Source organism: Mustela lutreola, chromosome 1 (assembly GCF_030435805.1).
Source record: "Mustela lutreola isolate mMusLut2 chromosome 1, mMusLut2.pri, whole genome shotgun sequence".
Lineage (NCBI taxonomy): Eukaryota > Metazoa > Chordata > Mammalia > Carnivora > Mustelidae > Mustela > Mustela lutreola.
Window position 1 is genome coordinate 240,857,849 of NC_081290.1, and position 27,922 is coordinate 240,885,770.

Consider the following 27,922-nt stretch of genomic DNA (forward strand, 5'->3'; position numbering starts at 1 on the left):
GCTTTGTGCCTTGACCCCCAGGATGCTTGCAGGCTCGGCTTGAGCTAAGCTGGCCGGCTGTTGTCTCCCTACATTGGGCCCCTCCCTTCTTGGTGAGCACTTCAGCTCATCAGTAAATGAGGTTTGGCAGGCCTGGCCCCTGAGCCAGGGTGTGGCTGTGCTGAGTGCTGGGCTGAGTGCTGGGTCAAGTGCTGGGCCAGGAGCGGGAAGGGGGCAGGGAAAGGGTGCGGTCACTGCCCAGGAACCTCTCTTGCCCTGCCTTCAGGGTTTGCTGGGAAAGCAGTGATGCCAGTTTCCAAGCGAGGAGAGTGGGTCCCAGGGGGGTGGGCAGAATGGGTCTCAGGCCTCACTGATCTGAGGGCAGAGCTAAGAACCAGGGAGGAAAGAACAGTTTTCTGGAGGCTTGCCTCTGCCATGTGAGGAGGAGCTTTGCTGGGAAGCTTGGGGAGGGATAGGAGGGGCAGGACCCCGGCTATTCCAGGAGGTTTGGTGTGTGTTTGGTGGGGGGGAAGGGTTGTTCTATCCAGGAGGTTGTCCAGGCCAGTCCAGCAGGGAAAGGGACTAGGTGAGATGGCCTTTGAAATCCCTTCTGACTGCATCTTCCTGCTTCCTCTGAGCTCTGCACTGGGGCTTGGCTTGGTCACCATGACGACACTGTCCCAGGGTGGGCAGCTGCTCCTTATGAAAGGCTGAGTGATTTCATGCCAAGAAAGCTGCTGTTTGTTTGGGGGTCACAGGAAGGAGGGTGGCGTGACTTGTGGTTGAAGGTTCCGTGTGGCTGTGGCACATGGCCAGGCCCCTGGGCTGGGTGTGGGCCTGGAGCTGGCCAGGAGCCGTGAGCCTTCCCACCTTTGGCGGCCTTTGCTGGCTGGCAGGAGCATTAGTCCCTGCAGAGGTTTCCATCCTAGTAACAAACATCTGTACGTTCCTCATCTGCTCAGGATACAAACACCTCCTCCGCTTGTCCTGAAACCTCAGAGCTGAAGGGTCTTCAGGTCTCGGGTTTGGGGAAGGCATTAGGTCACAGGATGCTTCCTCCCCATGCCAAGGTGGGACTCGCCTCACAGTTTGGCTGTATTACTGAGGTTCTGGCAGAGGTGGAATTCCTTTTAAGGACTTAAAGGTGGCTGAGGATTGGTGGGAAGACAGAAGGAAGGAAGTTGGATAAGGAGGGAAACCTTTATCGAGCATCCTCTCTGCTCAGTCCTGGGTACTGCCATTTCCATATGTGTTCATGGGAAACAGAGGTTTGGGATAAACTGCCGAAGCTGGAAGTCAGAGAACCTGGATGAGGTCGCAAGGTCAGCTTTGCGATGCCCCGAATGGACTGTCCACTCCTGTCATAGGGCACGTCCAGCTGGGTCTGCCGAAAGTTGGAATGGCCACACCCCTCCCTGCTGCCCCCTAACCTTCCACCTGAGGGCCCGTCCCCACAGCCACCGGAGATCTCCGAACTGAAGAGCTCCGTGAGACTTCTCCTCAGCTGTGGTTTCTCCCCCTTCCCCACCCGCAGGAAAACATACTGTCACCGGCGACTGAACTTTCTGGAATCCAAGTTCAGCCTGCATGAGATGTTAAATGAAATGTCTGAGTTCAAAGAGTTGAAGAGTAACCCACACCGAGACTTCTATAACGTGAGAAAGGTGCGTCAGTAGCCCACTACTGAGAGCCACCCCTCCCGGGTGCCCTCCCAATCCAGTGGGATGCCCTGAGTCAGTCTGGGGCTGGTCCCCTATGTGGCCTTCCTTGGCCAGAAGATTGTGACGTATACGTGTGGAAGCTAGACTGGTGGGTTGCCTGCCTGCTGTCAGGCCATGCCTCAGACCGTACTTGGTATGACTCTAGGTGGGAACTTTTGTCCGTGTTCTGTATCTGTTGCAGTGCACCCTGTGACTTGAAAAATATGGTACAGTCTGTTAATTGCTCGTAAGACTTGAGGCCAGGCTCCTTTTAAGGTGGAGGATGTATTCATCATGGAGAGAAAAGGCTGTTAAAATATCTTTGGATTTGGGAACTTGTGGTTTAGGAGTAGGGAAGGATCCCATGTGCTCCTGTCTTGCCCCTCTGCTAGGGTGCGTGAGCCGTAGCCTGGGCTCGGGTGTGTGTGTTAAATAGTCCTGGCCTCCAGCTTTTCCATTTTCTTACACTTAACTAATATCACTGATAAGCCTGGGGTGTTTGATGTTGAACGGGAGTCACTGCCTGTTCCTGAGAAGTTCCCAGCCCAGTCCTGTCAGTGTGAAGTATTGTGGCAGGAGTGGCTTCCAGGAAGAGCCTAGAACTGAGCCAACTTGAAGAGTGCATAAGACTCAGCCTGGGCAGGGGCGGAGGGCAAGGGAATGGAAGGGATGGCGTTCCAGGCAGAGGGCACAGCCAAAGACTGAGAGGAGAGAGTGCTGTGCCATGGGAGAGGACAGACTATGTCCAGTGGTGTCACAGGAACTCAGGTGTGAGTGACAGTGTGGTGCTGGGCAGTGGGGAGAGCGAAGTGAGAGGTATGTGAGGTTCTGGACCATGTGGGGGCCCCTGGGTTTCTCAGAGGAAGCAGGGAGGGGCCATGGTCATACTCCGGGAGAGAAGCTCAGGGTGAAGGGTAGGGATTAGGCTTTGCCTCATGGTCCAACCTGAGCTGACTCACAGTGGGCTCCTCATCTCTGGAGGGGCCTCTGTTCAAGATGTGACCCTTTGATGACTGCCCCTCCCCAGGGTCAGCTTTGAGAGGCGGGCGTTAGGGGAGGATATGGCTCATCTGTGGAACCCAGGCCTCCCTGACCTGATTGAGAACACTCTGCAGTAATGAATAGACAGCCTCCCCGAGGTAGGCCCCAGGGTCACTTCTGTTAAGCATCATGGGGTCTGGCATGGACTCCCACTTGGAAGGGACCTTAAGAGGGGGAGGTGGCTTCAGCACATGGGCTGTGAGGCTTATGGAAATGTCTCAGGCGTTCCAGGTAGAAGTGAGGGGTTGTGTTAGAAATCAGCCACCTGGCATTCTCACCCCTGAGCACTGTTTGCTCCTTCTCTGTGAGGCTTAGGTACTCAGACAGGTAGGTGCTTCAGGCACTATGCCAACTCCTCTCAGCTCTGCTGAAATGCACTACAGGCCCAGGTGGGTGCCTGGGGAAGCTCCTTGCCTGGCCTGTGCAACCCCGCCCTCTGCATGAACACTCTGGTCCTGGTAGCTTCCTGCTTTCTGGGGCTAAAGGGCTCCTTGCTAACTGCACTGGCTCAGACACTGTTTGCTTCTGAGGTGGGGCCCCCGTGGGTGTTCCTAGGCCCACTAGCTACTTTCTGGCTGTGATACAGGAGTGAGTCCTGGTTATGAACCCCTAGGTGTTCCCTGTCAGTCTGGGGTGAATGTGTTCTCTGGATAGGGATGACCTTGACCCCTGTGCTGTGAATCATTGGCCTGTTCTCTGGCACCACAGCAGTCCATAAACACGGGCCCAGATCTGCTCCAAGTCAGGCCTCCGCCTGCCCTTCCCTGCATCCTGGTTGCTGGCTGCTTTTTCTGGCCCTGGAAGCTTCTTCGGTGAGAAGAGAGCCAGTTTTCTGAAACTCAGGGTGGGCTGCGAGGGTGGCTCTGTATTTCCAAGGTAGCTGTCAGTGTTGGGAGGGCAGGCTGGAGCTGTGCTCGGAGGCAGAGGCTCTGAGTGGCCACGGGTGTGTGGGGCTGGTCTTTGTGAATGTGTCTGTAGCATCACAGCATCACAACACCGCATGGCTTAGGACACCACGTGGCCCAGCCGGCGGGACTGTGTAACTGAGACATTTGTTTTTTGCTCAGAGCTAAGAACCAGAGCCTAGTGTGTTTACTGCCGAGGACTTGGGTAAGATTGGGTTTTCTCCACGTCGGTTTAAGTGTCATATCAAGCAGAGCAAACTGGCTTCATCTTCTGTGCCAAACTCGACCAATCGGCCGTGGCTACTCCCATGGCTTAGTGAAAATGCTGCATTTGGTTACCGATGTCTGACATGGCTGGGGGAATGGCCAGTGTTGGCTCAGGGACCGGGGGCTGGGCAGCCCTGTTTGTAAACTGTCCTGTTGTGAAAGCCGGGACCCGATGTGAAAGCAGGAACACACTGGTATCTTCCGGTGAATTGAAAACACGGACATCCCATGACGGGCTCTTTTGCGTGTTCCTAAAATAATCACCTTGGACCTTCTAAAGTTTGGGTTGGATGCTTTCTGGATTGTCCAGTTGTTTTTCTCCCTCATCTTGTGACCTGTGGGGGTGAGGACAGCCTGCATCCCCTGCCATGTGTCACTGGTATGCGAGAGGACGGAACCAGAAAACCCAGAATGTGCTATGTCATGCCGAGGTGGTTGAGTCCAGCTGTGTCCGGCTGAGCTAAGCCTGGCTGGCTACTTGGGCGTCCCACAAAAGCCCCGCCTGTCCCTGAGGTGACTGAATCCCTACATGGTGTTTTGGGTGATGTTCTGGCTTTTGGTGCTTTGAGTGGTTTTATATCTTTAATGGCTAGTGGTCTGTCTCTCTTGTTGGAAGGGCAGGATGAATGGCAGGAAGGGCCCCGATGAGTCAGTGATGTGGCCAGTGACATGGACTGGCTTGTATAATGTTCACAGAGACTCAGTAGATCAAATGTCCGGTTTGGCATGACTTGGAGATGCTGGCCAGCTGTGGACCACATTCTTTGGCCACAGGTCAGCCGCCTGCCTATCCCAGCCATGGCAGAGTGCCCAGCTGGCTGCAGCAGGAAGGAATAGCACAGTCCTGGCCTGGGAGGCTGTTGCCATCTCCCTGGGCACCTCTCTGAGGCCCCCTGGGCTCAGGCCAGGGGAGTCAGGATGCGCACTTCGACCATAGGCCATCCCTCAGCCTGGCCAGGGCACCACTGCATCAGGGCTACCCGCTGAAGGGAATGTTCCAAGAGGGGTCAGTGGGAAGGATGGCATTTTGTGGGGCATTTGGCGGGCCCTTGGGGTTACATGAGGATGTGGATATCATCATTTGTTCATTTGTCCATCCATTGATTCAACAAATAAGTCATACTAGGCTCTGGGATAGGCGTTGGAGACTTAGGTGCATCAGCTGAAGCCCCTGTGCTTTGAGGCCTGGGCTCCTGGCCTAGTGGCAGAGTCGACTAGTCTGTAGACTGAATTGGGAAGACATGTACGGTAATGGGAGTGTGTGTGCTAGCTTTCCTGGCTGGGCGGGGGAAAAGCTGGTCAGTGTCCCGGGGTGATCAGGACTGGCTTCCAAGTGGAGGAGGTTATAAGGAATCCCACGTGGGTGGATGAGACTGGTGAGGGGCTAGAAGGCCTGCCCAGCAGAAGAGACATGTGGGCCAAGTGACACAGTGCAGAATAGCATGGTGCCTCGGGCCCCTGTTAGTGCTGGGTCATGGCGGGAGCACAGGCTGGGAGCAGGAAGGAGGGAATTAAGGTTGGAAGTCAGCCCCAGGTGAAGGCATTTGGTCTTTCTCTTGGGGAGACCTGGGGGCCAGTGATGACTCGTTAGCAGGGGAATGGCCAGATCCAATCTACATTTTAGAAAGATCTCTGGCGAGGTCGAGAGGGCAGCAAAGCTAGAGGGAGGACAAGTTTCAAAGTCTAGAGGAGACTCTGGGGGGAGAGGTGCAGGTCCAGGTATCGGCGGGACTATGGGTGCTGAGGTTTCGCACACGACTTTGAGGCTGGGACTCCCCATCTCCTTGCCAGTGGGCGTGGGGGTGGGGCTGGCTCATGGCTGGTGGCGCTGTGCTGCAGGTGGACACGCACATCCACGCGGCGGCCTGCATGAACCAGAAGCACCTGCTACGCTTCATCAAGCACACGTACCAGACCGAGCCCGACCGGACCGTGGCCGAGAAGCGGGGCCGCAAGATCACCCTGCGGCAGGTGTTCGACAGCCTGCACATGGACCCGTACGACCTCACCGTGGACTCCCTGGATGTCCATGCGGTGAGTGAGCCTCCCACCATCCTGGGTGGGTGTCCTGCCCCCAGGAAAGCGGCCCAGTGGCTGTACCTGGCAGATGCTGCGGCTCTGTGGCTTCTAGGCATGGAGAGGTGACAGGGAATTTGGCCTCAGGGAATCACAGGGCCATGAGACAGGGGAAAAGGGTATGCGACCTGGGGTCAGACAGGTCCCAGTTCTAACTCCCCTCTGCCAGCTGGGAGTTATAGGCCCTTAAGCAATTCACTTACGCTTTTATTGCCTTGCTTATAAAATGGGGAATGCCATGTGCCTTGTTTTTTTTTTTTTTTTTTTTTTTTTTAAGATTTTATTTATTTATCAGAGAGAGAGGGCGAGAGCAAGCACAGGCAGACAGAATGGCAGGCAGAGGCAGAGGGAGAAGCAGGCTCCCTGCCGAGCAAGGAGCCCGATGTGGGACTCGATCCCAGGACGCTGGGATCATGACCTGAGCCGAAGGCAGCTGCTTAACCAACTGAGCCACCCAGGCGTCCCGCCATGTGCCTTGTTGATGGGACGGTTATTAAAAGACTAAATGATGATGCAGAAGACAGTATGGAGTGTCCTAGGAAAAAGTTAAATACAGAATTGCCATGTATTGCAGCAATTCCATTCCCAGGAATATACCTCGAAGAACTGAAAGCAGGGACAGACACACATACATGCACACCCAGGTGGACAGCAGCATTGTCTCCAATGGCTGAAAGGGGGAAACAACCCCAGTGTCCATCACTAGGTGAAAGGGCAAACAAGATGTGGTAAATGCGTACAATGGAATATGATTCAGCCCTGAAAAGGAATAAAGTACTGATACTCTGATATGGATGAGCCTTGAAAACATGACGCTAAGTCAAAAAAGGCAGACAGAAGAGGACATTTAATGTATGATTCACCTGTACGAGGCACGAAGAGTAGGCAAATTCATGGAGACAGAAAGGAGTTTGGTGGTTACCAGGGGCAGGAGGAAGGAGTCATGGGCCGTCATCGTTTAATGAGCACAGGGTTTCAGTTTTACGAGAGAGAGAGTTCTGAAGACGCATGGTGGTGATGGTTGCGCGATGTGATGAATGCATTTAATACCATTGAACTGTACACTTAAAAATGGTTAAGATGATAATTTTGCGTTAGGTATATTTTACCACAATAAAAAAAAATCTTTGTTAAACAAACAAAAAAAAACATGGAATGAGGTGATGTGGAGAAGGTGCCTTCCGAAGTCCAAGCAGGAACAGACACACTGTGTTACTGATTGTTCAGTCGTCTGGTGTTTTCTGCTCACTCAGCCAGCTGGGCTCCTAGCCATGGTGCCTTGGAGCACGAGGTCCCTTGGTCCCCACAGAGGGCCCCACTCGAGGACTGGCTCAGTGAGGACAGGCTGGCTGAGTGAGGACACGCGGCCTGGCTCCGGGACTTCCCACGGGCTCACGCAAGAACGGACAAAGAAGACATTGGTCAGCGCGGCTGCACATAAGGCCACCTCTTGAAGGCCTGGAGGGGGAGACGTGCGTGAATAGGAACAATATGGCGACCTGCCTGGTGGTCTCCTCTCTCCAGGGCCGGCAGACCTTCCATCGCTTTGACAAGTTCAACTCCAAATACAACCCTGTGGGGGCCAGTGAGCTGCGTGACCTCTATTTGAAAACTGAGAACTACCTGGGAGGAGAATACTTCGCTCGGATGGTCAAGGCAAGTGAGCCCTGGGCCTCTTCAAGCCTCCCCACTGACCCAAGATGCTGGATAGCACCTGCCTGTGGAGGGTGGGGGCGCTGCAGGCCTCCTGTTTTCCCCTCCCCGAATCCCTGCGGGTCCACCATCCAGCGCGGGCAAGGCCCAGGTGCCTAGGGTGCCCTGGCTACCAGCTCCTGAGCACAGGCGGGCTGGTGCTGCAGGTGCCCACCGCAGGCCGCAAGAGGGCAGGGTACTCACAGTGTCCAGGCTCACCGCCCTGTCTGTCTGCAGCCTGGCTTTGGCTGGGGGCATCTGGAGATGCTTCTGCTGCCTGGCCTGGTTATGCACAGCACCGTGCAGAGGCCTTCCCTCCCCCAAGAAGGAGCCTCTCCTTCCTGGGGTGGAGGAGCAGTTACATGGCAGCTAGGGGATACAGATCAGGTCTCCTCAGCCTGGGAGCTGGTGACGGAGGAAGCTGCTGGATCCAGCAGCTGGCGTGCTCTTGGGCTGACCCGAGTTCTTCTTGGTGCTAGGAGGTGGCCAGGGAGCTGGAGGAGAGCAAGTACCAGTACTCAGAGCCACGGCTTTCCATCTACGGCCGCAGTCCTGAGGAATGGCCCAACCTGGCTCGCTGGTTCATCCAGCACAAGGTCTACTCGCCCAACATGCGCTGGATTATCCAAGTGCCCCGGATCTAGTAAGTGAGGTGGCTTGCTGTGTGCTGTGCCCTCGGGGGACACAGCCCATCGCTCATGGGCTGCTGGGTCTGCACTGTTCTGGTGGGGCTGGTGCTGGTACCGGCTTGGGCCTCTCCTCCCTAGACATTGTCCCATAGCAAGGGGTAGTTGGCAAAGCTCCTTGCGTCACTTCAACCCTTGTTTGTTGACAAACAAGCCTGTGCAAGGCCTAGTAGGAACCACTACCCATCTTCTCACTGGGGTTTGAGGGTGGGTGATCCTTTTGCCTGAGACCCTGGGTGTGAGAAGCTTAGTGGTAGCCTACACTGCTGGCTCTCTCCATGGCTATGATTCAGACAACCACTGGCTTCTTCCATCTGGCCGGTGTGGGGCTCATGGTCCCTCAGTGGGCTGGGATATGCAGTGTAGGGGAAGTGAGCTGAGGGGCAGAGAGTCTGGATCACTGATAAATTGGTGAACTCGTCTCTTAGAGATTGGGTCAGCCTGAGTCCCCAGACCCCACTCCCAGCATGGTCTGTAGCTTGGGAAAGCTCTTGGATGGGCAGGGGTGGATGTTGAGCTTCAAACCAGTGCTTAGTGTTGCAGACCTTGCTGGGAGCTAGAGAGGAGAGGAAGGACCTGTGTTCAAGCTGCATCTCTCGCTCTGCTCTGGGTGTTTCTATGGGAACACAAGCTGCTTGAGCAAAGGATGGGGCTGTCCTCCCGTAGGCCAAGGGGTTCACTTTAATTAGCAAGTCTCTGTTTTCCCCCAGTGACATATTTAGGGCAAAGAAGCTGCTGCCAAGCTTTGGGAAGATGCTGGAGAATATCTTCCTTCCCCTCTTTGAGGCCACAATCAACCCCCAAGATCACCAAGAGCTTCATCTTTTCCTCAAATATGTAAGTGTGGGTGGTGCTGCAGGCGATGTGCTCAGCGGTGGATGGGAGAGAGGATTCCAAGGGGGCTGGGTCAGGCTTCCCTTCTCAGATCCTCTCTCTCATGTGCTCAGGAATGGGCAAGAAACGGAATTTCTAAAATAATGAGTTTGCTCCAGGTAGCGGAAGTCCCCTTCTCAGCCCTGGGGTGTGGGTAGGGTGTCAGGGAGACAGCAGTAGGCAAAGACTGGGGTGGAGTCGGTTCCTGGCCCGGTGGGGCTGGAAAGACTGGTTCCTGTGCCCTGCAGCACCCAGCAGCTGCCCCAGGTCTTTAGAAATGCAGACATTTCAATGGTCCTGCTTTTACCTTGAAATAATGGTCCTCCCGGCTTGTTTGGTTGAGTACCGGTGACGGACAACATTTGTTTTTCTGACTAGTTACGGGAGAGGGAAAGAAGGAATGGAGAGGATACCCAGAAAAGGTATGAGTGGAGCAGGAGCTGATCCCTCCCAGAGTGGAGGTGGCTGTCACAGTGAGAAGTGAGCCCAGAGTTCCATGGAGGTTCTGGGCGTCTGACGGGGAAGAAGGAGAGAAGATTCCAGAGAGCTAAGTGGATGGGGGAGGGCTGTTGAGTCTGTGTTTGTGTTGAGTCTGCCAGGAATGGTTTACGAGACCAGTGCTCTAACCCCTGAGCTACGGAGCCCCGCTGCCGGGAATGGTTTAAACAGGCCGGGGGACATCACTGAATTTATGTTTTAGACAAACATCATTCTGGTTGTTGTGTGGAGAAAGGCCTGGAACAGAAGCTGGCTGGCGATGGGTGGAAAGGGGCAAGAGCAGAGTCAGGGGCCCCACTCCAGCCCTGGAGAGAGATGCTGGGGGCTTCTTGCCGCGATAGCAGCTCAGGGTTGTTGAGTGCTTGGTGCCTCCTCCCGGGGTCCTCGCTACAACACGATCTCATTTCAGTCTCAGGACAACCTTATGTCACGTCCTTTTGTTGGTATTAGTGCTAAACGGAATCCTCACGTGCTTGCTCTGTGATAAGCATTGTTAAGTGCTCTCCATGGACTGTCTCATTTAATTCGCACAGCAGTCCTGTGAAGCTACCAGCACCCGTTCACACAGGAGGAAGAGACATGAAACTAGGAGCTGGCCGAGTGGGCATTCGCAGGCGGGTGTCTGATCCCGAGCAGGGTATTGTCCATGTGCTACAGGGCCTCCCACGTAGGAAAAGTGAGGCACAGGCGGATGGCAGGCTAGGGCCTCTGGGCACGAGGTGGGCATCGCTGTAGTATTGACAGGGCCTGGGCGAAGCCTGAAGGTGGGCTGGGGGAAGAGTCCAGGGTGCCTTCGGGGGTCACTACCACAAGTGGGGAAGAGCAGGCTCATGGAGCAGGAGTTGGGGGTTGGACATATCTTGTGCTTGAGGACACTGCATCTGTGGGATACAGAGCTCAGGAGAGGGGCTGATGTTACCTCCATGCCAGGTCCTGGAGAGTCCAGATAGGGCATGGGGCTAGTGAGGGCATGGGGGGGGCTCCCCCAGCCTCCCTGGCCCCCAACCCCATCCAGGCTGTGCTGGGAGCTGTGGTGGCAGTCCTCTTATTGCCTTTGACACGTGTTTCTATGACAAAGAAGTCTCTGCCAAGCCCTCATAGGTCCCTTGTTCTCGAGGCCCCTCGAATGGGAGGGACTGGCAGACCTGGCTGGGGCTCCCCAGTTTGGGCCAGCTGTGGAACAAGATGGACAGTCTTCCAGAAGCCCCTTCAAAGTGCCGCTGTGGCTGAGAAGCTACATCTTTTGTGGGTTCACTATGGTCAAGGTCTGGGACCAGGTGACCAGGAAGCCAGTGACTAAAGGCAAAGTTCGGGCCCCAGCTGAGGAGCAGCTGCTGTGGAAGGACAGAGGGCTCAGAGGGCAGAGCGCCTCCCTCCTGAGGACCACAGCTCAACCTTCCACGGGGCCCTCTTGGGTGGGACTTGTCTGTGAAGCATTTAGACTGGTTTCCTGTGGGCCCAAATGTGCATCACAGGGGTGTCCTCGACTTACAGCCCCAGAGTCTAGACCTGGAGCCCATTTAGGCTCAGAGCCCGGTTGTCTTGTGAGGGCAAGATCCCTGAGCATTTTGGGCCTGGTTTGTTCACAGGCAAGACCTCCCTCACAGGGTGGCTCTGATGGTTACGTTAGCTGTTGTGTGGTAAGTGCTTAGGGCCTGGCATTTAGTAGGCTGATGGGAAACACCGGTCCCACTCCCCTCATAGCCATGCTGCTGATGACTGTTTCTGCTAGCTACCCTGCGGTGCTCCTCCTTGGCACAGCAGAGAGGTGGGTGGTGGGTATGGCTTCCACTGGTCACTTGGTGCAGCCCGAGTTTTCCCTTGCCATCACCATGATCACACCAGGGCTTGGTACTCTCCAGGCTGGCTTCCTGGGCCACAGAGGGACGGACTGTGGGCTTGTGCCCACTCCCTGTCCTGGGATGACATGGCCTCAGGCTGCACAGTCCCCAGCTAAGGTATGAGCCTGGGATGCCAGGACTTCAAGGCCTCTGGCAGCTCATCGGCCTCAGCTTGAGACAGGACTGCTCCTCCCGCCCAGGTGACAGGGTTTGACAGCGTGGACGACGAGTCCAAGCACAGCGACCACATGTTCTCAGACAAGAGCCCCAGCCCGGATGTCTGGACCAGCGAGCAGAACCCGCCGTACAGCTACTACCTGTACTACATGTACGCCAACATCATGGTGCTCAACAACCTCCGCAGGTGGGTGGGCCTGGCACGGCCCGGCCCCGTACAAGCCCGCGTGCCCCTCGCCTCACACCCGTGATGCGCCCGGCACACGACATGGGACTGCGAACACAATCGTACACAGTGTGGCCAGGCTGTGCCTGTACACACGGGTGCATCCGTGTGCCCCCCAACTCCTGTGTGTACCTGTCTGTCTCTGGCCTCTGACACAGACACGGGACGTGCCAACACACGCCTGCGTTCTTTCCACGATACCAGCGGTGTTCATGCACGATGTGTGTAACAAGTGTGTACCTTCTATGTGACAGGCACTGTCCCAGGCCCAGGACATGGAATAGGGAACAACACGGACTAAACCCATGCCCACATGGAGCTCCCGGCCAGTGGCCTCACCTGTACAGTCTCCCACCAGTGCACACACACACACACGGGGCGACTCTGGCAGGAGTTGGGAGCCCAGGGCAGCCCACACGGACCTGTTCATTACCCCCTTGCAAGTCTAGCCTCCCTCCCGCCCCCTGCTGGGCCATGGGGCCTCGCTGGCTCAGGCTAACCCAGTGTAGTCTGTGAGTAGGAAGGTTCTGGATGGACCGGGATTGAAAAGAGATGGCCTGGTATGGGGGAGGGGCAGTCCAGACTGAGCTTCTGGAGGTTGGGGCTTGAGTTCTAGCTCTGCTGCTGACCTGCCTAGGGGTTCCTAATGCCTGACTCCACCCTCTGGGTTTAACCAGTTTTATGACCACGAAGTGGGACTTGATGGTTTCTCATGGCCCTTGCTGCTCTGAAGGTCTGTGAGAGCCTGGGCTCCAAGGCCTGGTGAAGAGCAGAAGGTGAGGAATGAACGGGGACAGAGCAGGGTCTCTTTCCACCATTCCGTCCCTTATCTGTTCCCCAGGGGCAGGGGGAGGGAGGTGGCATCCCCTGGTTCTGAAGATCCCTGGACCTGGCACTCTATATTTTGGAAGAGGTGGTTTCCAGAGTGCCTGTGATGGCTGTATTGACTCTGCCATGGGCAAGTCTCTCCCCCTGGAGCAGGCCCTGGGCTAGGGGTGCAGGCCTCAGGCCTGTGGGTTCCTAGTAGGGGCCCCTAGTAGGTTGAAGCAGGGGGTCCTTGCTGACCAAGTGCCTCACTTCTGCAGGGAACGGGGCCTGAGCACTTTCCTGTTCCGGCCTCACTGTGGGGAGGCTGGCTCCATCACCCACCTGGTGTCTGCTTTCCTGACCGCTGACAACATTTCCCACGGGCTGCTCCTCAAGAAGGTAACCAGGCGACTCACGGAAGCGTACCCTACAAGGCTGGTCCTGCTCTGGCCTCCCCCCGGGGAGGATTGGGATCACCTGGGTTCCTGTCTGCCCCTGAGAGGCTCTGGCCAGTGACGTTAAAAGGCTGGGGCTTTTTTCTGGGTCGGGCTGTCCATCGTCATCTTGGTTTCATATTTAATTATGAAAGGAATATAATCAAACACATTGCAATTTGGATTTTCCAAAAGATGGAGAAATGGGAAAAAAATCCTTACTGCTATTACTTCAAAAGAAATAGCTATTATTAGCTTTTTGGTATTTAGAATTCCCATCTTTTTTTTACCAAAGCATATTTCTTTCTTTCTTTCTTTCTTTTTTTTTTTTTTTTTTTTTTTTAAGATTTTATTTATTTATTTGACAGAGATCACAAGTAGGCAGAGAGGCAGGCAGAGAGGGAGAAGCAGGCTCCCCGCTGGGCTTTGAGACCGATGCAGGGCTCAATCCCAGGACCGAGACTGTGACCTGAGCTGAAGGGAGAGGCTTAATCCACTGAGCCACCCAGGCGCCCTCCAAAAGCATACTTCTAACATGCTTGTTATTATGAGCACAGGTTTTTTGTTTGTTTCTGCTCTTTGAATAAGCATTTTTCTGTGCTGCAACATAGTACTTATGTTCATTCTAAAGGCGGTTAGAAGGATGGCCCACCGCTTGGACAGTTTATAATTGATTCAACTAGTCTCCAGTTGTTGAACAGAGTCCATCCAATTTTTCGCTTGTGTAAATAATGCAGCTACGAACTCTGCCCATTTGGTCTTCTCCATAGTTTGGATCACTTCCATAAGAAGGATGTTTGCTCAGACTCTTCTTGTGCCCTGATCCTGGGGAGGGGGGTGTCCCAGTTCTGTGAGGGGCAGGCAGTACATCAGAAAACCACTCTAGCCTCGTCAGGCCTGCCCTTCCCATCTCTGAGGAGCTGGAGTGTTTACAGACTCAGCCTGTATGTTTGTGGTCAAAGCAGCAGAACCACCAAAGTTGGGATCTCTCAGGCCGACTCACTGGGGGAAGTCCTGGGGGAGGAGGAGCAGAGTGTGGGTGGGCTGGGGGCAGCCTGGGGCCTCTCAGCTGCCTTCCTGCCCTGAGCGGGATCTTGTTGGCTCCCAACAACTGGGGCAGAGGGCAGCCCAGGAAGAGAGGGGCACGAGATGAACTTGCAGGGAGGGAGAGGTGGGTGGGGTCTGGGTGCCCCGCCCTTGGGGAACTCTGGGCTTGGTGAGGGAATTGCACAGATGCTACCCAGACCCCGAGGCTCCTGCTCGCCCTTCCTCCCTCCCCTCTCTGGCACTCATCACTGAGTTTGGTGGTTCTTTTGCAGAGTCCGGTGTTGCAGTATCTCTACTACCTTGCTCAGATCCCCATTGCCATGTCTCCTCTTAGCAACAACAGTCTGTTTCTTGAATATTCCAAAAACCCTCTGAGGGAATTCCTGCACAAGGGACTGCATGTTTCTCTCTCCACCGACGACCCCATGCAGTTCCACTACACAAAGGTGAGGATGTCAGGCGTCCCAGCAGGCCCCAGTCCTGGCCCGTCCCCCACACTGCAGGCCCTGGAGCGCAAACTCAGTTCTGCTTTTGGGGTGGGGCTTGGTGCCCAGTGAAGGCAAGAGGTAAGCTCCTGGTGAGCAAAAAGTGTTCCTTCCAGGAGCCCTGTCTTTGGAGTTCTTGGACCCTTGAAGGCACAGTTTAATTTTTTGCCCTCTCAATTTTCCCTTTCTTTAGCATTTACTATTTCTGTGATCTTGGTTAAGTTACTTAATCTCTATCTTATTCTTCATCTGTAGAACAGGGATGCAATTGTCTCTATGTCTATCTCTATTTTATTGTGAGGATTCATAAGATAATGAACCATAGTCTGTTTAATAGAGTATCTGAATATAGCACATACTAAAAAAGCTAACATTTGGTTAACACTATTATTATTAGAATACTTGGGATCTGCAGGGCAAGGGAAGAGGAAGGGAGAGATGAGGCCATGCCTGCGGACCAGCCATTGACTAGTGAAAATAGAAGTGCCTCACAGGCTCTCCAAGCTTTGGGGCTCAGGACCCCTTTATACTCTTAGGACCTTAAAGATCTTCAGAAAGCTGTTGATTACATAAGTTATATCTAGTGATTTTTAAGTGTATTATAGAAACTAATGCAAAACTGAAAAATATTAACTCACTTAAAAATAGCTTTAATAACTCTATTACATGGTAACATAAATAGCAATTTTTACGAAAATTAGTCACATTTTCCCAAAACAAACAAACAAAAAATGGCATTGGGAATGGCATTGTTTCACATTTTTGCAACCCTCATTAATGTCTGGTTTAATAGAAGACAGCAGGATTCTCGTCTCTGCATCTGCATTCAATCTGTTGTGATGCCTTGTTTTTATCAAAGCATATGATGAAAATCTTGCCTCACAAAGATAATGGTTGGAAGAGGGATGTCCTTTTTCAAAAGGCCTCGGGGACCCTGGATCTCACTTTGAGAACCACTGCTCTCGGTTACAGAGGCAGTGGGGTGTCCAAGAGCTTGTGACCAATGGCAGACATCTCAAATCCTAGGGGATAAAGTGAAAGCACAACTCAAACCTAAATCCCCTTGGATTACTGTCTCACCGCCTGATCATTTCTCATTCTCTACTTGTCATACTTTATTCAGATTAACTTTGATTTTTGGACAATCTTCAGAAAGTGATGTGAAAAGGCAAAGCTACAGAGCACGTACTTAACATGTGCGTGGCCAGGGAGACTGTCGCAGGAGAGCAGAGGCAGGCATCCCCAGGCCTGCCCCAGGGCTTCAAGGATGTGCCGGTCAACAAATCCACGTGGAGGCATTCTCTAAGACATCTCTCTTGGGAAACCTGCGAATCTGCCAAAAATGCTCTTAGGAATTCATCATTTAAGGGGGCGGTGGGGTGGGAACGTTGTTTGGTTATCCAGGTGCCAGACTTTAAAGAAAAAGTAGAGCTGCAATGTCTGTCTGATGTTTCTAGCTTTGGAGATGTGTGAAGGATTGAAAGGGGATATCCTACTGTCTAATACATTTCCTTTCGGGGGGGATCTAGGAAGCCCTTATGGAAGAATATGCGATTGCAGCTCAAGTGTGGAAGCTGAGCACTTGTGACCTGTGTGAAATTGCCAGAAACAGCGTGCTGCAGAGCGGACTGTCGCATCAGGTATGGGCAGTGACAGTGCTGTCCTCCATCCCTCCTGTCCAACACACATTTGGTGGGTGCCCGCGGCAGGCCTGGCACTTTCTAGGCACTGAGATTCCGTGAAGACAACAAGCAGTGTGTCTGTCACACTGAAACTCATGTCCTAGAGAAACCTGGGGAGACTTCTGAATTTTCAGGGCAGCTCTCTGACCCTTCAGACCTCTCCTCAAACATGACCTCCTCTGAGAGGCCCTCCCCGGCCACCGTTCTACAGTAGCCCCATACTTGCCATTAGTCTCTATCCCTTTGATCTGGTTTCCTTCAACATTTATTACTACTCACATGGTAATATGTAGTTACGTGTTTTGTCTTTCCTTCCAGAAGGTGAGTTCCATTATAGTAGTTCCATTGGACTGTTCTGTTCAGCATTATATCCCTAGGGCCTAGAATAGGCACATAGTGCACATAGAAGACACTTGGTCTTTCTTGGATAGTGAATAGTAGTACCTAGTGAATAAAAAGTTGTAGGGATGGAACCTGGACATCAGCATTTTTACAGCTCCTGAGGGGATATGATAGGGAGCCAGGTTTGAGAACATGGTGTCTTAGGCTCCCGGGGCCCTTCCCTGCGTGACATCACTGGTACAGGAAGAAGCTGCTTTGGTGCCACTCTTATCGGATGCTGATGCAGAGAAGAGCTAACGGTTCAAGATTCAATTGTGCAGGCCTGCTTCCTAAGACCGGGCCTCCCCAGAAACACCTGTTTGGCCCCATCAGCTCTCAGGAGGGACTGAGTCTTCATGCCTTCATCTTGCCTTCTTAATTGCCAGCAGCATTGGGGGGAGCGTCTTATTTTTGTCTCCTGATCAAGGAAAGCACAGTCAGAAATGAAGGGAATGAATGTGGGTGTCAGGGTGACATCCTTGAGGACACAGAGGCCGGGAGAATTTTTAAGAACCTCATGGGGAACCATGTCCTGGCGGAGGATTGGCTTCAGGGGTACTGGTTTCATTTGGCATGGCCAATGTCAAAGCTGCCATGTGGTTATAGAAATCAAACCTAAGGTTTATGGTTTCATTTGTACTTTTCTGGTTCCACAGGAGAAGCAAAAGTTTCTGGGACAAAATTATTATAAAGAAGGACCTGAAGGAAATGATATTCGAAAGACGAATGTTGCTCAGATCCGGATGGCGTTCCGATATGAGACCCTATGCAATGAGCTCAGCTTCCTGTCTGATGCCATGAAATCAGAAGAGATCACGGCTCTGACCCAATAGGTCCAGCAGTGGACATGCATCTTAACTTTTTGGTTTAATTTCAAGTCTGCTGTGATTAACAGTGGTCAACATTTTACCAAACTAGGACCGCCCTCCATGGAGAGGAGGCCTCTAAAGAACTTTCAAACTAGTGATTTTGGTTGCACCGTTCACTTTAAGATCTAACATGCCCACTTCTGTTAGTATTTCTGAGTAATAGATGGTGACTCCTCCTTGGGGATATGGGAGCTGGACACTTGTCTGTACTCATTCCAAATTTTCCAAATATTTCTCTTGAAACCGCTAGTGCTTGCACTGTTGGGGCCAGGATCTTCCAAGGTCCAGTGCCTACTGACATGAGGTCTGTGTGGTTTTCTGCCAAAATCCTCTATAGACCCTGCAAGCTGGTTGGTAGTTGTTCATTTCAGCCTCTGGCTGGCTGGCTGCCTTAAACAAAACCAATTTCAAAGCTCCCTTTCATAAAGGAACTACTTTGAAAGAATGAAAATAGAAAACTTCCTTCTTGACAATTTGCATTTTTTATGAATTTCGTACACTGTTTTCTTTAGCCCTCCACCCTCCTTTCTATTTAGGAAGCCAAATGTGCACACCGAACCAATCGCTCCTATTCTGTGTCTTGGTTTTCTTATCTGAAAAGTGAGGGTTTGGACTAGATGAGTCGTTTTCAAATGTTGTTATGTGAATCCCCTCCAGGGCTGGGGGAGGTTCTGGGTGCTGCCTTCTTCAAAGCAACTCTGCTGTCGTCACTTACACTGGGCCTTCTACATATTTTCATTTGAACTCAGGACTGTGGAAGACATAGGATTAGATGATCTCGGTTCCAGTATTCTGATGGTAGCCCAATTACTATTTTACTTAAGAAGAGTGAGGGCCAGGGAGGTGAAATCTGTTTGAGGTCACACAGATAAGTAATAGGAGCAGAACTAGTTTCCCCACTCCTTATCCAGTCCTTTCCCCACTACTCCATTAGATCTCACAGATGTTAAGAGTTTTTTAAATCACTATAACCTCTGCATTTTTTTTTTTTTTTAAGGTAAAATGTCTCCCTTCTCTAACATACAGACTTCTTCAGAAGACATAGGTGGTCCCAGGGGCCAGGTAGAAAGCACTTCTTCTTTTTTTTTTTTTTAAATTTAAAATCAATTGATTAACATATAGTGTATTATTAGTTTCAGAGATAGAATTTAGTGATTCATCAGAAAGCATTTTTTAAGACCAATCTGAATTTAAGCTTTACCAATGTACTCTTCATCTGTGTTACTAGTGCCTGGTACATAGTAGGTGCTCAATAAATGTACATTGAATGAATTTCTCTTTTGGCAACTTTTTAAGGACATGTGCTCCAAGTATTCAACAAGCTGCTCAAAGACCTTTCTGTCTATTTCTGTGGGCAAATGCAGATTATGATAAGCCCTTCTGAATTATTATAGACTTAGAAGAATTCTATTTTTGCTTGTGAAGATGCTTCTTTGACTTTAGATTGTCTTGTCCTGTGACTTTATAATGCTCGTCCCTTCCACTGGTTAACTTAGCATACAGAACAGTAAATGTAGTCTTTTTATTAGGCAGACATGTGTGCTCTTCCAGCTAATGATGAAACTGACTGAAAACCTAGCATTTATCTTACACATTATTTTTGAAAAACCCCCATTTGTATACATTTGTCCTAACATAGCAATTATTGTACAGTTTTTCATTGTCATTTTATCTGTACCAAGTATTTATTTTTAATTATTAAATAAAGTCTGTTAGGACTGTGGCTCAATAATTTAAAGCTATTTCAAGTTAATACTATTTAAAGCAAAACAAAACAAATGAATAAACAAACAAACAAGCAGAATCAGACCATTAAATACAGAGAACAAACAGATGCTTGCCAGAGGGAAGGGGTGGGAGGGTGGGTCACACAGGAAAGGAGTGTGGGAGATACAGGTTTCCAGTTACGGAGTAAGTCACAGGAATAAAAGGCACAGCATAAGGAATATGGTCAGTGATACTGTAATAACATTGTATGGTGACAGATGGTGGCTGGCTGTACTTGTGACAAAGCATAATGTACAGAGAAACTGAATCACTACCTTGTACACCTGAACTAATGTAACATTGTGTGTCAACTATATTGAGTAAAACATTAGAAAAAAGGGACATCATGAAAAGTTACCAGTAACTACTAATTTATCTTTCACTAAGACTCAGACATGGATGACTTTCACAGTAAATACAAATTTTAAACTGAAGTTCACTAGACCCATAAGGTAAACCTTTACCATCTTTCTCACTCAAACGTCAGCCCTCTTAACAGTTCCTGAGCAAAGCCACATGTGTTCCTTTCCCCTGGATATTACTTTAGTCTATTCAGCTAACACGTGTTCGATTTTACCTGTCCTACAAACTTTTCAGATTACCTTTTTCAATAGCACTTTGCATTTTTATCACATCTGTATACCTAATTGGCCTTTTTTTGGGGGGGGGTAAAATCCCTACTTTCTTTTGTGTTCACAGTTGGAATCAAAGGCAAGTGTACACTAGCTCATATTTCTAGAAGAACAAATTTTGAGGCATGTATCCCTTACTCTAACAGGCTCAGGTTCATGTATGTGTTCCTTCAGACTGCACTGTTTGAAATGATTGAGGATACTGCTCTTTGCCACATGAAAACAAATCACAGCTCCTGGGTTGGTATGTACCGAGGCCTGTCCTGGCCTTTACTTCCTCTTATCCTGGATTAAAACAGAGTTGCAAGCACATCCTTCTGGCTTCCTCTTTATTTGTTTCTGAGCGCTGCACTGGTGAAACAATATTCATCTTTTTTGGGGTTTTAGACACGACTCAAAGTGGAATGTTGGTAATATACCTAAGCACTCGATGCCTGACTATGACTGTTACAAAGGACAAGTGTAACTAACCGCAATGAAAGGAACACTAATCAAAAAAACATAGTTTCTTGGAAATTTTAAAATCCTCAACCTTTAAATAAGCATTTTATCAGAAAGATCAAGGATGCCAGAGAGTAAGGCTATACAGAGCTGCAAGATTATCAATATATTTCTGAGGAGGCTTTTATGTCTCTTGATACCAAAATGTGTACTTCTTCAAGATGATGTACATCAGCAAATTCAATTATAAACTACCATTCCTTCTTATAAAAGGCTTTCCTCTTCTCAGTACTAAGATTCTACCTTGCTTCTCTAATGATATTCTTTATAATCATTTTGAAAGTGATTTTACAAGGTAAACATTAAAACTAATTCACAGTGGAGTATTTTATCTATAATTTTCTCTGTCCTACAGGGAAAAAGGTATGAGCGCAAATGAAAGTCTGTTGCCAACTATTTATATTATATTGTCATTATGTTGCCCATCATAATGTGGGTGATCAGCTGACTTCCCTCATCTCCCAACCAGTTTTTAAATTCCTGGGTAGATAAAGTAAGCCTGTCTTACTTTCTCTCATGAAGAAAAAAAACAGTTAAAAATGCAAATTCTTCAGACTGCCTTTTAATGAATCCAACTTTCCAATGTTAAAAATCATGGAACCAAAAGATATTTTCAAGCCGCCTTATAACCCAGATATATATTAGGTGTAAGGAAATTGAATCCAATTTGAAATGAATTTTAAAACATAGCACACAAACATTACAACTCCCCAGACCACAATACAAAACGGTCCTCTAAGAAATATAAACATTTAGTATATAAGAATGTGAAACTATGTAAGAAAAAAGTCTCTCCAGTAAGCTAAAATTTACTTGCTAAAGACTATTTATTGCACAATATATCAGTTTGTTCTAAGAATAAAGCAGATACTATTATTCTCAACTTCTAAATTCAGTACCTAGTCAAACTAAATTTTCTCAAACTAAAGTTCTATAGCATTACAGTATGAGTAAACTTCTTGTTACTGAGTTAGGATAGGGAAGACTTCATAACTTACAAAACAAATTCCTTACAGTTCATGAAAACATTTCACAGATCCTACAAGGCACACATCATATTTCCTATCTTAGTAAGTGCATTTAAATATTTCATATTTGGAAAAGACAAAGCTGTACAGAATACAAAAAGTGTACATTTCATCCATTAAACAAATTTACAACTTTTATGATTAGTTATAATAGTAGAACCTACCTAACATTCACATCTAAAGAATTATCACCCAGTTTAATGGAGTGAGCAAAAAACTGTGCTCATTTATTTAATAAGACTAATAAAAACACTTTCTATTTCACAGTAGATCAGTTAGTATCCTGGAACTCATATTGGAAAGTAAAAAGGTTTGGGCAACATCAAGTCACTGGGCTTAGTGCTAAATAATTCCTAGAAAGGTGAAGGATTCTGGGGGATAAGATCATTGGCTATACCTGGAAAGATCCAAAAACACATACAGCAACTTTGTTCATTTTCAGAAACATTCTTTAATTAGGCAATCTGAGTTAGACTCAGCAAGTCTAATCCAAAAGGACAGTTTAGAATCTTAGAGCTGGGAAAAGATCTCAGACAACATCTACCCTAAGATTTTCAAAATATGTCCCATGGAATACTAAGACTTCATTGAGGAGAGTCAAAGTTCTGCAAATCTGACTTGAATTTAATTAAAACAATTAAAAAAATAATTTAAAAAACAACTCCTATCATATGACTACATAACTCACTAAATTTGAATATCCTGGATATTGCCAATGCATTCATAAATGTTTTTATCGGTTGACTTTATAATATTTATTATGGTATATAAAGTTTACATAAGGAAATTTTTATCAATAAAATATGACTTTCATATAGAGGGGTGGTGTGTGTGTGTGTGTGTGTGTGTGTGTGTGTGTTGGGGGTATAGCATGTGTGTGTAGGGCTTCTGAGTAAGATTTTATCTGAAAAAAAAAAAGAGGCTGTACTTCTGAAATAAAATAAGAAAATACTACAGATGAAATCTTAGTTTCTAAAGGAACCTACAAACCAGCAGAAGGGACTTTTTTTAAGGTCACACAAATTATCAAGTGCATTGCCAGGTTGGTATGCTAGAGTCCCTGGTACGCTGCCTGTATACACATCCATAGTGAGTGTTCAGCTATTTGATACTGAGCTGTCCCCATCATAAATGTCAACCAATTATCAATATTTTTTGGGTAAAATCAAGCTACCTTTGTCAGACATTCTGACATTAAATAAATGAATTATTTAATCTGCATGCCTATTAAACCCCTAGTATCCAAAAATTCTGCCATCAATAAGCAGCAACTTAAATTGCATATTTTGGTATTTTGGAAAATAGTATCACAACTTACCAATAATAAGTCAGAAAAGTTACATGGAATTTAACACACCTTTTAAAGGAGACATCAGGTTCTAGTTTCATTATATGCTAAAATGTTAATGCTTAACATAAAACAAAGATTTTACCTTATAAGCAGAATTTAGTAAAAAAAATGAAGTGTCACTGAAAATCATAATCCATTATGACTGTACTCTCTCTGAGTATTTCAAAGTACCATGAAACAGCAGAAAGCCAATTTATCTCCTCATTTTCTCCATGTTTATGGTACATATGTTTAAAAGCCTACACCCTATTTTCTCTCTTAATAATATTAGAAATTTGAAGACTTGCAGACCTCAGAAAGATGCCTTCAAGTTAAGAAAATAAAAGCACCATGAACCAATATTGAATGATTTATCATAATTTGGAAATACAAAATTCAGGATCTGAACTGAAGAAAAATTTCCTTCTGAAACTCCAAGGTGCATGAGCATTATCAAAAGCTACTTAGAACAGTTTCCCCGCTGTGGGAAAGCATTTCCAGAATAGCCAAGAAGATTCCCCAGCAGAAATCCATTTACAAGGCAAAATCACGCCTCACCCAAATTATACAGCATGAAAAACAAACAAACAAAAAAGATTTGAGTAACAAACATGTAGTTCCAAACACACTGCTAAAGTTATGAAACAACTGTGGATCATTTCAAGTAAAAATTATTAAAGGAGCAATAATTAACCACAAGGGGGCACACACACTCCTTAGATTCCAGCAGAAAGACTAATTTAAGTAGTAACATGCACTTTGATGTAGTCTACATTTTCAGTCACTTCAAATTTTCTCTCAGTTGGCTACAACTTTTTGACATTCAAGGTTTATTTTAAACCTAACTAAATAGATTCCAGAATACTCCTGCCCTGAAAAATAGTGTTTCAGAAGTCTCTGGAAATGCTGCTGTTACCTCAGCAAAGAATTCAAGAGCTATTAGTTCTAATATATATTAGAACAGATAAATAATAGAAAAATATGGTCTAAAACAGTAGCAAATTTTAGTTTACTATAAATGGAAGACATGGAAAGTTTATCAAAAGAAATGGAACAAATCGTCAGAATAGCGAAAATAAGAGGGAAGGGAAAATTGATTTCTCTGTGTCTGTACCACAATATCCCTGCATTCTTCTCCCATGACCGAAACGTTTGTAGCTCATAATAGCAAAAGAAGACCTTCACCCCAAGGTCATGGCCTATGGGGCTGGCCTGCCTCATCGGCCATGTTAAGAATATAGTTAGCCATATCGTCTTCAGTGGGCGCATCTGACACCACCCAAGATTCATTTGCTCCAGTCATCTGCAGGCGACAAATGGGGCAATTCCTGTGTCGATCACTCCTATCAGAGAAGTCAAATAAAGAACAGTTTGTTTTCTTTTTCTTCTTTTTAAAAAAACCGGTGTCTTTGAAAAGTAATACATGTACAATGTACATGGTTTAAAAAAAAGTGGTTTAAAAAAAAGTGAATAGCAATAAAAGTATACAGTGAAAAATAAATCTCTTCTTTCCACCCCGATCTTTAATTCTTATCCCCAGGGGCAACTACTGTTAGTAGGTTCTTACATACTCTTCTAGGAAAAGACTAAGCATATGTGTGTGTGTGTATATATATATATATATATATATATCTGCTTTTTTTTTTTTTAAACTTGTCAATATCTCTTATAGGCCATTATGTAGCAGTACATGTTAGAGCTATCTGTTCTTTTTAAACATAACACTGTACGGACAAGCCACAATTCATTTAATTAGTCTCCTGCAGAGGACATTTCAGTTTTCCCCTATCTTTTGCAGCTACAAATAAGGGAATGGAAGCATTCAAAGTTTAAAATAGAAGATGAATCTTTTTTTTTTTTTTTAAGATTTTATTTATTTATTTGACAGACAGAGATCACAAGTAGGCAGAGAGAGAGGAGAAAGCAGGCTCCCCGCTGAGCAGAGATCCCGATGTGGGGCTCGATCCCAGGACCCTGAGATCATGACCTGAGCCGAAGGCAGAGGCTTTAACCCACTGAGCCACCCAGGCGCCCCAGAAGATGAATCTTAAATGCAGAATAATTATTCCAATAGGGAAAGAACTTATATATGATCACTTGAATGAGATTATGTTTTCTGAAGGGATTTTTTTTTTGTCTTGACAAATATTATTTTGGAAATTTCAAAAATACCACATTTGAGCCAGAAACATGTCATGCAGGGAAAATGTTTTTCTCCTCATTTCACAGTGAAATCTGAGACCAAAGTAATTAAATTATATCAATTGCTTTGGCTTTTGTACAAAAATTTAGAAATCTGTTCCAAAAACTAAATGTGAAAGCTAGAGCTGGCATATATTATTCAGATTCATTTCTGGTTCCTCAGAGATATTTTATTAAGATAATTATATGTTCTTCTCTGTGCATAAAAGTCACAATTTTGATGGTTAACTTTTGCTTCTGGCCAAAAGGGACCAAATTTATCTTCCCACTTAATTAAAACACTGGAAATAAACATGAAACAAGACTTTCAACACTGGACATCATCAACAACACAGGACAGACATCCCTGAGGATGAGAAGCAAGAAGGTGAGCCCCAATCACTAACTTATTGCCTTGAGAGTTTTTAGGCTGTGGAGCAAGCAGGAGAAGCCCAGATGAAGCCTGGCAGACTCTCTGAGTTGCAGAGACACAGCTGAGACTCTCAGGAGGCCAAGGCAGCTAGAGTTCATAGGACAGAGTACTGAAGTACTTAAGTGCGGAAAGCTGTACAAAGGGAGAATTCTGGAATCTACTGAAGTTCCCCCTAGAGTACATTTGCATGTAAGGAAACTACTTGAGGCTCAGGAATCATCCAAAAGGACTTGAAGGAAGAGTACCCAAAACTCACACAGGGTTTGGGATATTGCCTTCTCTCACCAGACAGACTGGAAAGCTTCCTAACTCCTGGAGCATTGAGCAGAGTGACTCTGAAGGGTCCTGCCTAATGAATCACAAAAGCAAGATCCAAAAGGATCAAACTGTTTCCAAGTTACTATATTCAAGAACAAAGCTCAAGGATATTTATAGGAATACAAAAATACCTAGTACCCAAAAAGGTAAAAATCACAATGTTTGGCACTCCGTCAAGAACTACCAGGCATAAAAAGAAACAGAAAAATACAACCCCAAATAAAGAGGAAAAAAATCAATCAAAACCAATCCAGAGCAGATACAGATGTTAGAACAAGCAGGCGAGAAAATTAATGGTTATCATAACTGTATTCTCTGTATTAAAAACACTGGAGGAAAGACCCAACATATGAAGTAGAGACATGGAAGATATTTTAAAAGCTCAAATCAAACTTCTTGACATGAAAACTATGTCTGAAGTAAAAAATAGACTGAATGGAACTAATGACAAGTTAGACACTGCAGAAAAAAAGACTGGTGAGTTGGAAAAGACAGACCAATTGTAACTATTCAAAATGAAATACAGAGAAAATGACTTCAAGAAGGAAAATAGCAAGAGTGAGTTGTGGGACAACTAGAAATGGTCTAATATATGTGTGTAACTGGAGTCCAAGAAGAAGGGAGAGGACAGAAAAAAAAATTTAAGAAAATAATGGCTGTAAATTTTTCAAAATTGGTATTACAGTAAACCCACCAATCCAAGGAGCTCAATGAACCCTATGCACAAGGAACACGAAGAAAACTACTGAAAGGCATATCATAATTAAACTGCTCAAATCAATGATAAAGAAAAAAGCAGCCACAGGAAAAAGGGCAATATTAACAGGAGTGCCAGGATGGCTCAGTCAGTTAAGCCTCCAACTCTTAGTTTCAGCTCAGGTCATGATCTCAGGGCCCTGGGATTGAGCCCTACGTTGGGCTCTGTGCTCAGCAGGGAGCCTGCTTGTCTCTCTCCCTTCCCCTCTGCACCCCCATGATTTCTCTCTCCCAAATAAATAAAATCTTAAAAAAAAAAAAAAGACAAGATTACCTACAGAGGAAAAAAGATTAGTGTGATAGCATATTTCTCATGGGAAACAAGGCAAGAAAAATGAGGGTGGAGCAACATCATTAAAGTACTGAAAGAAAAACATTATCAGTCTAGAATTCTATATCCAGAAAAAATTATCTTTGAAAAAGGATGTTCAGACATTCAAGAAAGTCCTATGAAATCTACAGAAAAGCTATCAGAACTAGTAAATGGACTTAGTAAAAGTTCGTAGAATACAAGATTGATACACAAAAGTCTAATGTATTTCTATACACTAGCAACAAATGATCAGGAATTGAAATAAAAAATATATTTAAAATAGTATAAAATTCAAAATAATTAAGGATAAATCTGTCAAAGATATGCAATACTGAAAACTACAAAAACTGATGAGAGAAATGCAAGAAGACTTAAATAAATGGAGATGTATACTGTTTGCAGACTGAAAGACCCAATATTGTTAAAAAGTCAATACTTTCCAAATTGATCTATTTACTTAATGCAAAACCTTTACAGGTTTTTTTGGTGGATACTGAGATTGATTCTAAAACTCATTCTGAATGCAAAAGAATCAGAATAAAATGACAAAGAAGAACAAACTAAAGAAGAACTCACAGTCCCTGATTTTAAGACTTAGATCCAGAAAGCTACATTAATCAAGGTAGTGTGGTATTGGTATGAAATAAACAGATCAATGGAACAGAACAGAGTCCAGAAATAGACCCATGTGTATTTCAACAACTGACTTCCAATAAAGGTGAAGGGGCGATTTAGGGAAGAAAAGAAAGTCTTTCCAACAAAACGTGCTAGAGCAACTGGATAGCCATAGGCAAAAAAAAGAAATTTAATTGGTACCTCAAGCTATATACAAAAAAGTAACTCAAAATGGATCATAGACCTAAATGTAAAACCTAAAACTATCAAACTTCCCAAGAACAGAAGAAAATCCTTATGACCCGGGTTAGACAGATTTCTTAGATAAATCACTGTGCATAAATCACAAACTGATAAACTGGACATCATCAAAATTAAAAAC

At 46.9% G+C, this 27,922-nt stretch overlaps 2 protein-coding genes across 10 annotated transcripts in view; one reads left to right on the forward strand and one right to left on the reverse strand.

The window, feature by feature from the left end:
* The window catches only part of AMPD3 (adenosine monophosphate deaminase 3), a 46,138-nt gene extending 26,740 nt beyond the window's left edge, over nucleotides 1-19,398 (forward strand). For 6 of the 7 annotated variants that reach the window (XM_059135967.1, XM_059135975.1, XM_059135993.1 and 3 more), the window contains 10 exons: nucleotides 1,514-1,643; nucleotides 5,732-5,926; nucleotides 7,493-7,624; nucleotides 8,140-8,303; nucleotides 9,057-9,183; nucleotides 11,759-11,922; nucleotides 13,047-13,167; nucleotides 14,522-14,695; nucleotides 16,264-16,374; nucleotides 17,454-19,398. In XM_059135967.1, the coding sequence (XP_058991950.1) occupies nucleotides 1,514-1,643; nucleotides 5,732-5,926; nucleotides 7,493-7,624; nucleotides 8,140-8,303; nucleotides 9,057-9,183; nucleotides 11,759-11,922; nucleotides 13,047-13,167; nucleotides 14,522-14,695; nucleotides 16,264-16,374; nucleotides 17,454-17,630 (1,495 nt within the window). In that variant the 3' untranslated portion in view covers nucleotides 17,631-19,398. The remainder of the gene's footprint in view (nucleotides 1-1,513; nucleotides 1,644-5,731; nucleotides 5,927-7,492; nucleotides 7,625-8,139; nucleotides 8,304-9,056; nucleotides 9,184-11,758; nucleotides 11,923-13,046; nucleotides 13,168-14,521; nucleotides 14,696-16,263; nucleotides 16,375-17,453) is intronic. The other variant, XM_059135958.1, reaches the window with a different exon arrangement.
* Nucleotides 19,399-21,112: 1,714 nt separating this feature from the next.
* The window catches only part of RNF141 (ring finger protein 141), a 37,890-nt gene continuing 31,080 nt past the window's right edge, over nucleotides 21,113-27,922 (reverse strand). For all 3 annotated transcript variants that reach the window (XM_059136015.1, XM_059136023.1, XM_059136033.1), the window contains exon 6: nucleotides 21,113-24,267. In XM_059136015.1, coding sequence (XP_058991998.1) covers nucleotides 24,117-24,267 — 151 coding nt within the window. In that variant the 3' untranslated portion in view covers nucleotides 21,113-24,116. The remainder of the gene's footprint in view (nucleotides 24,268-27,922) is intronic.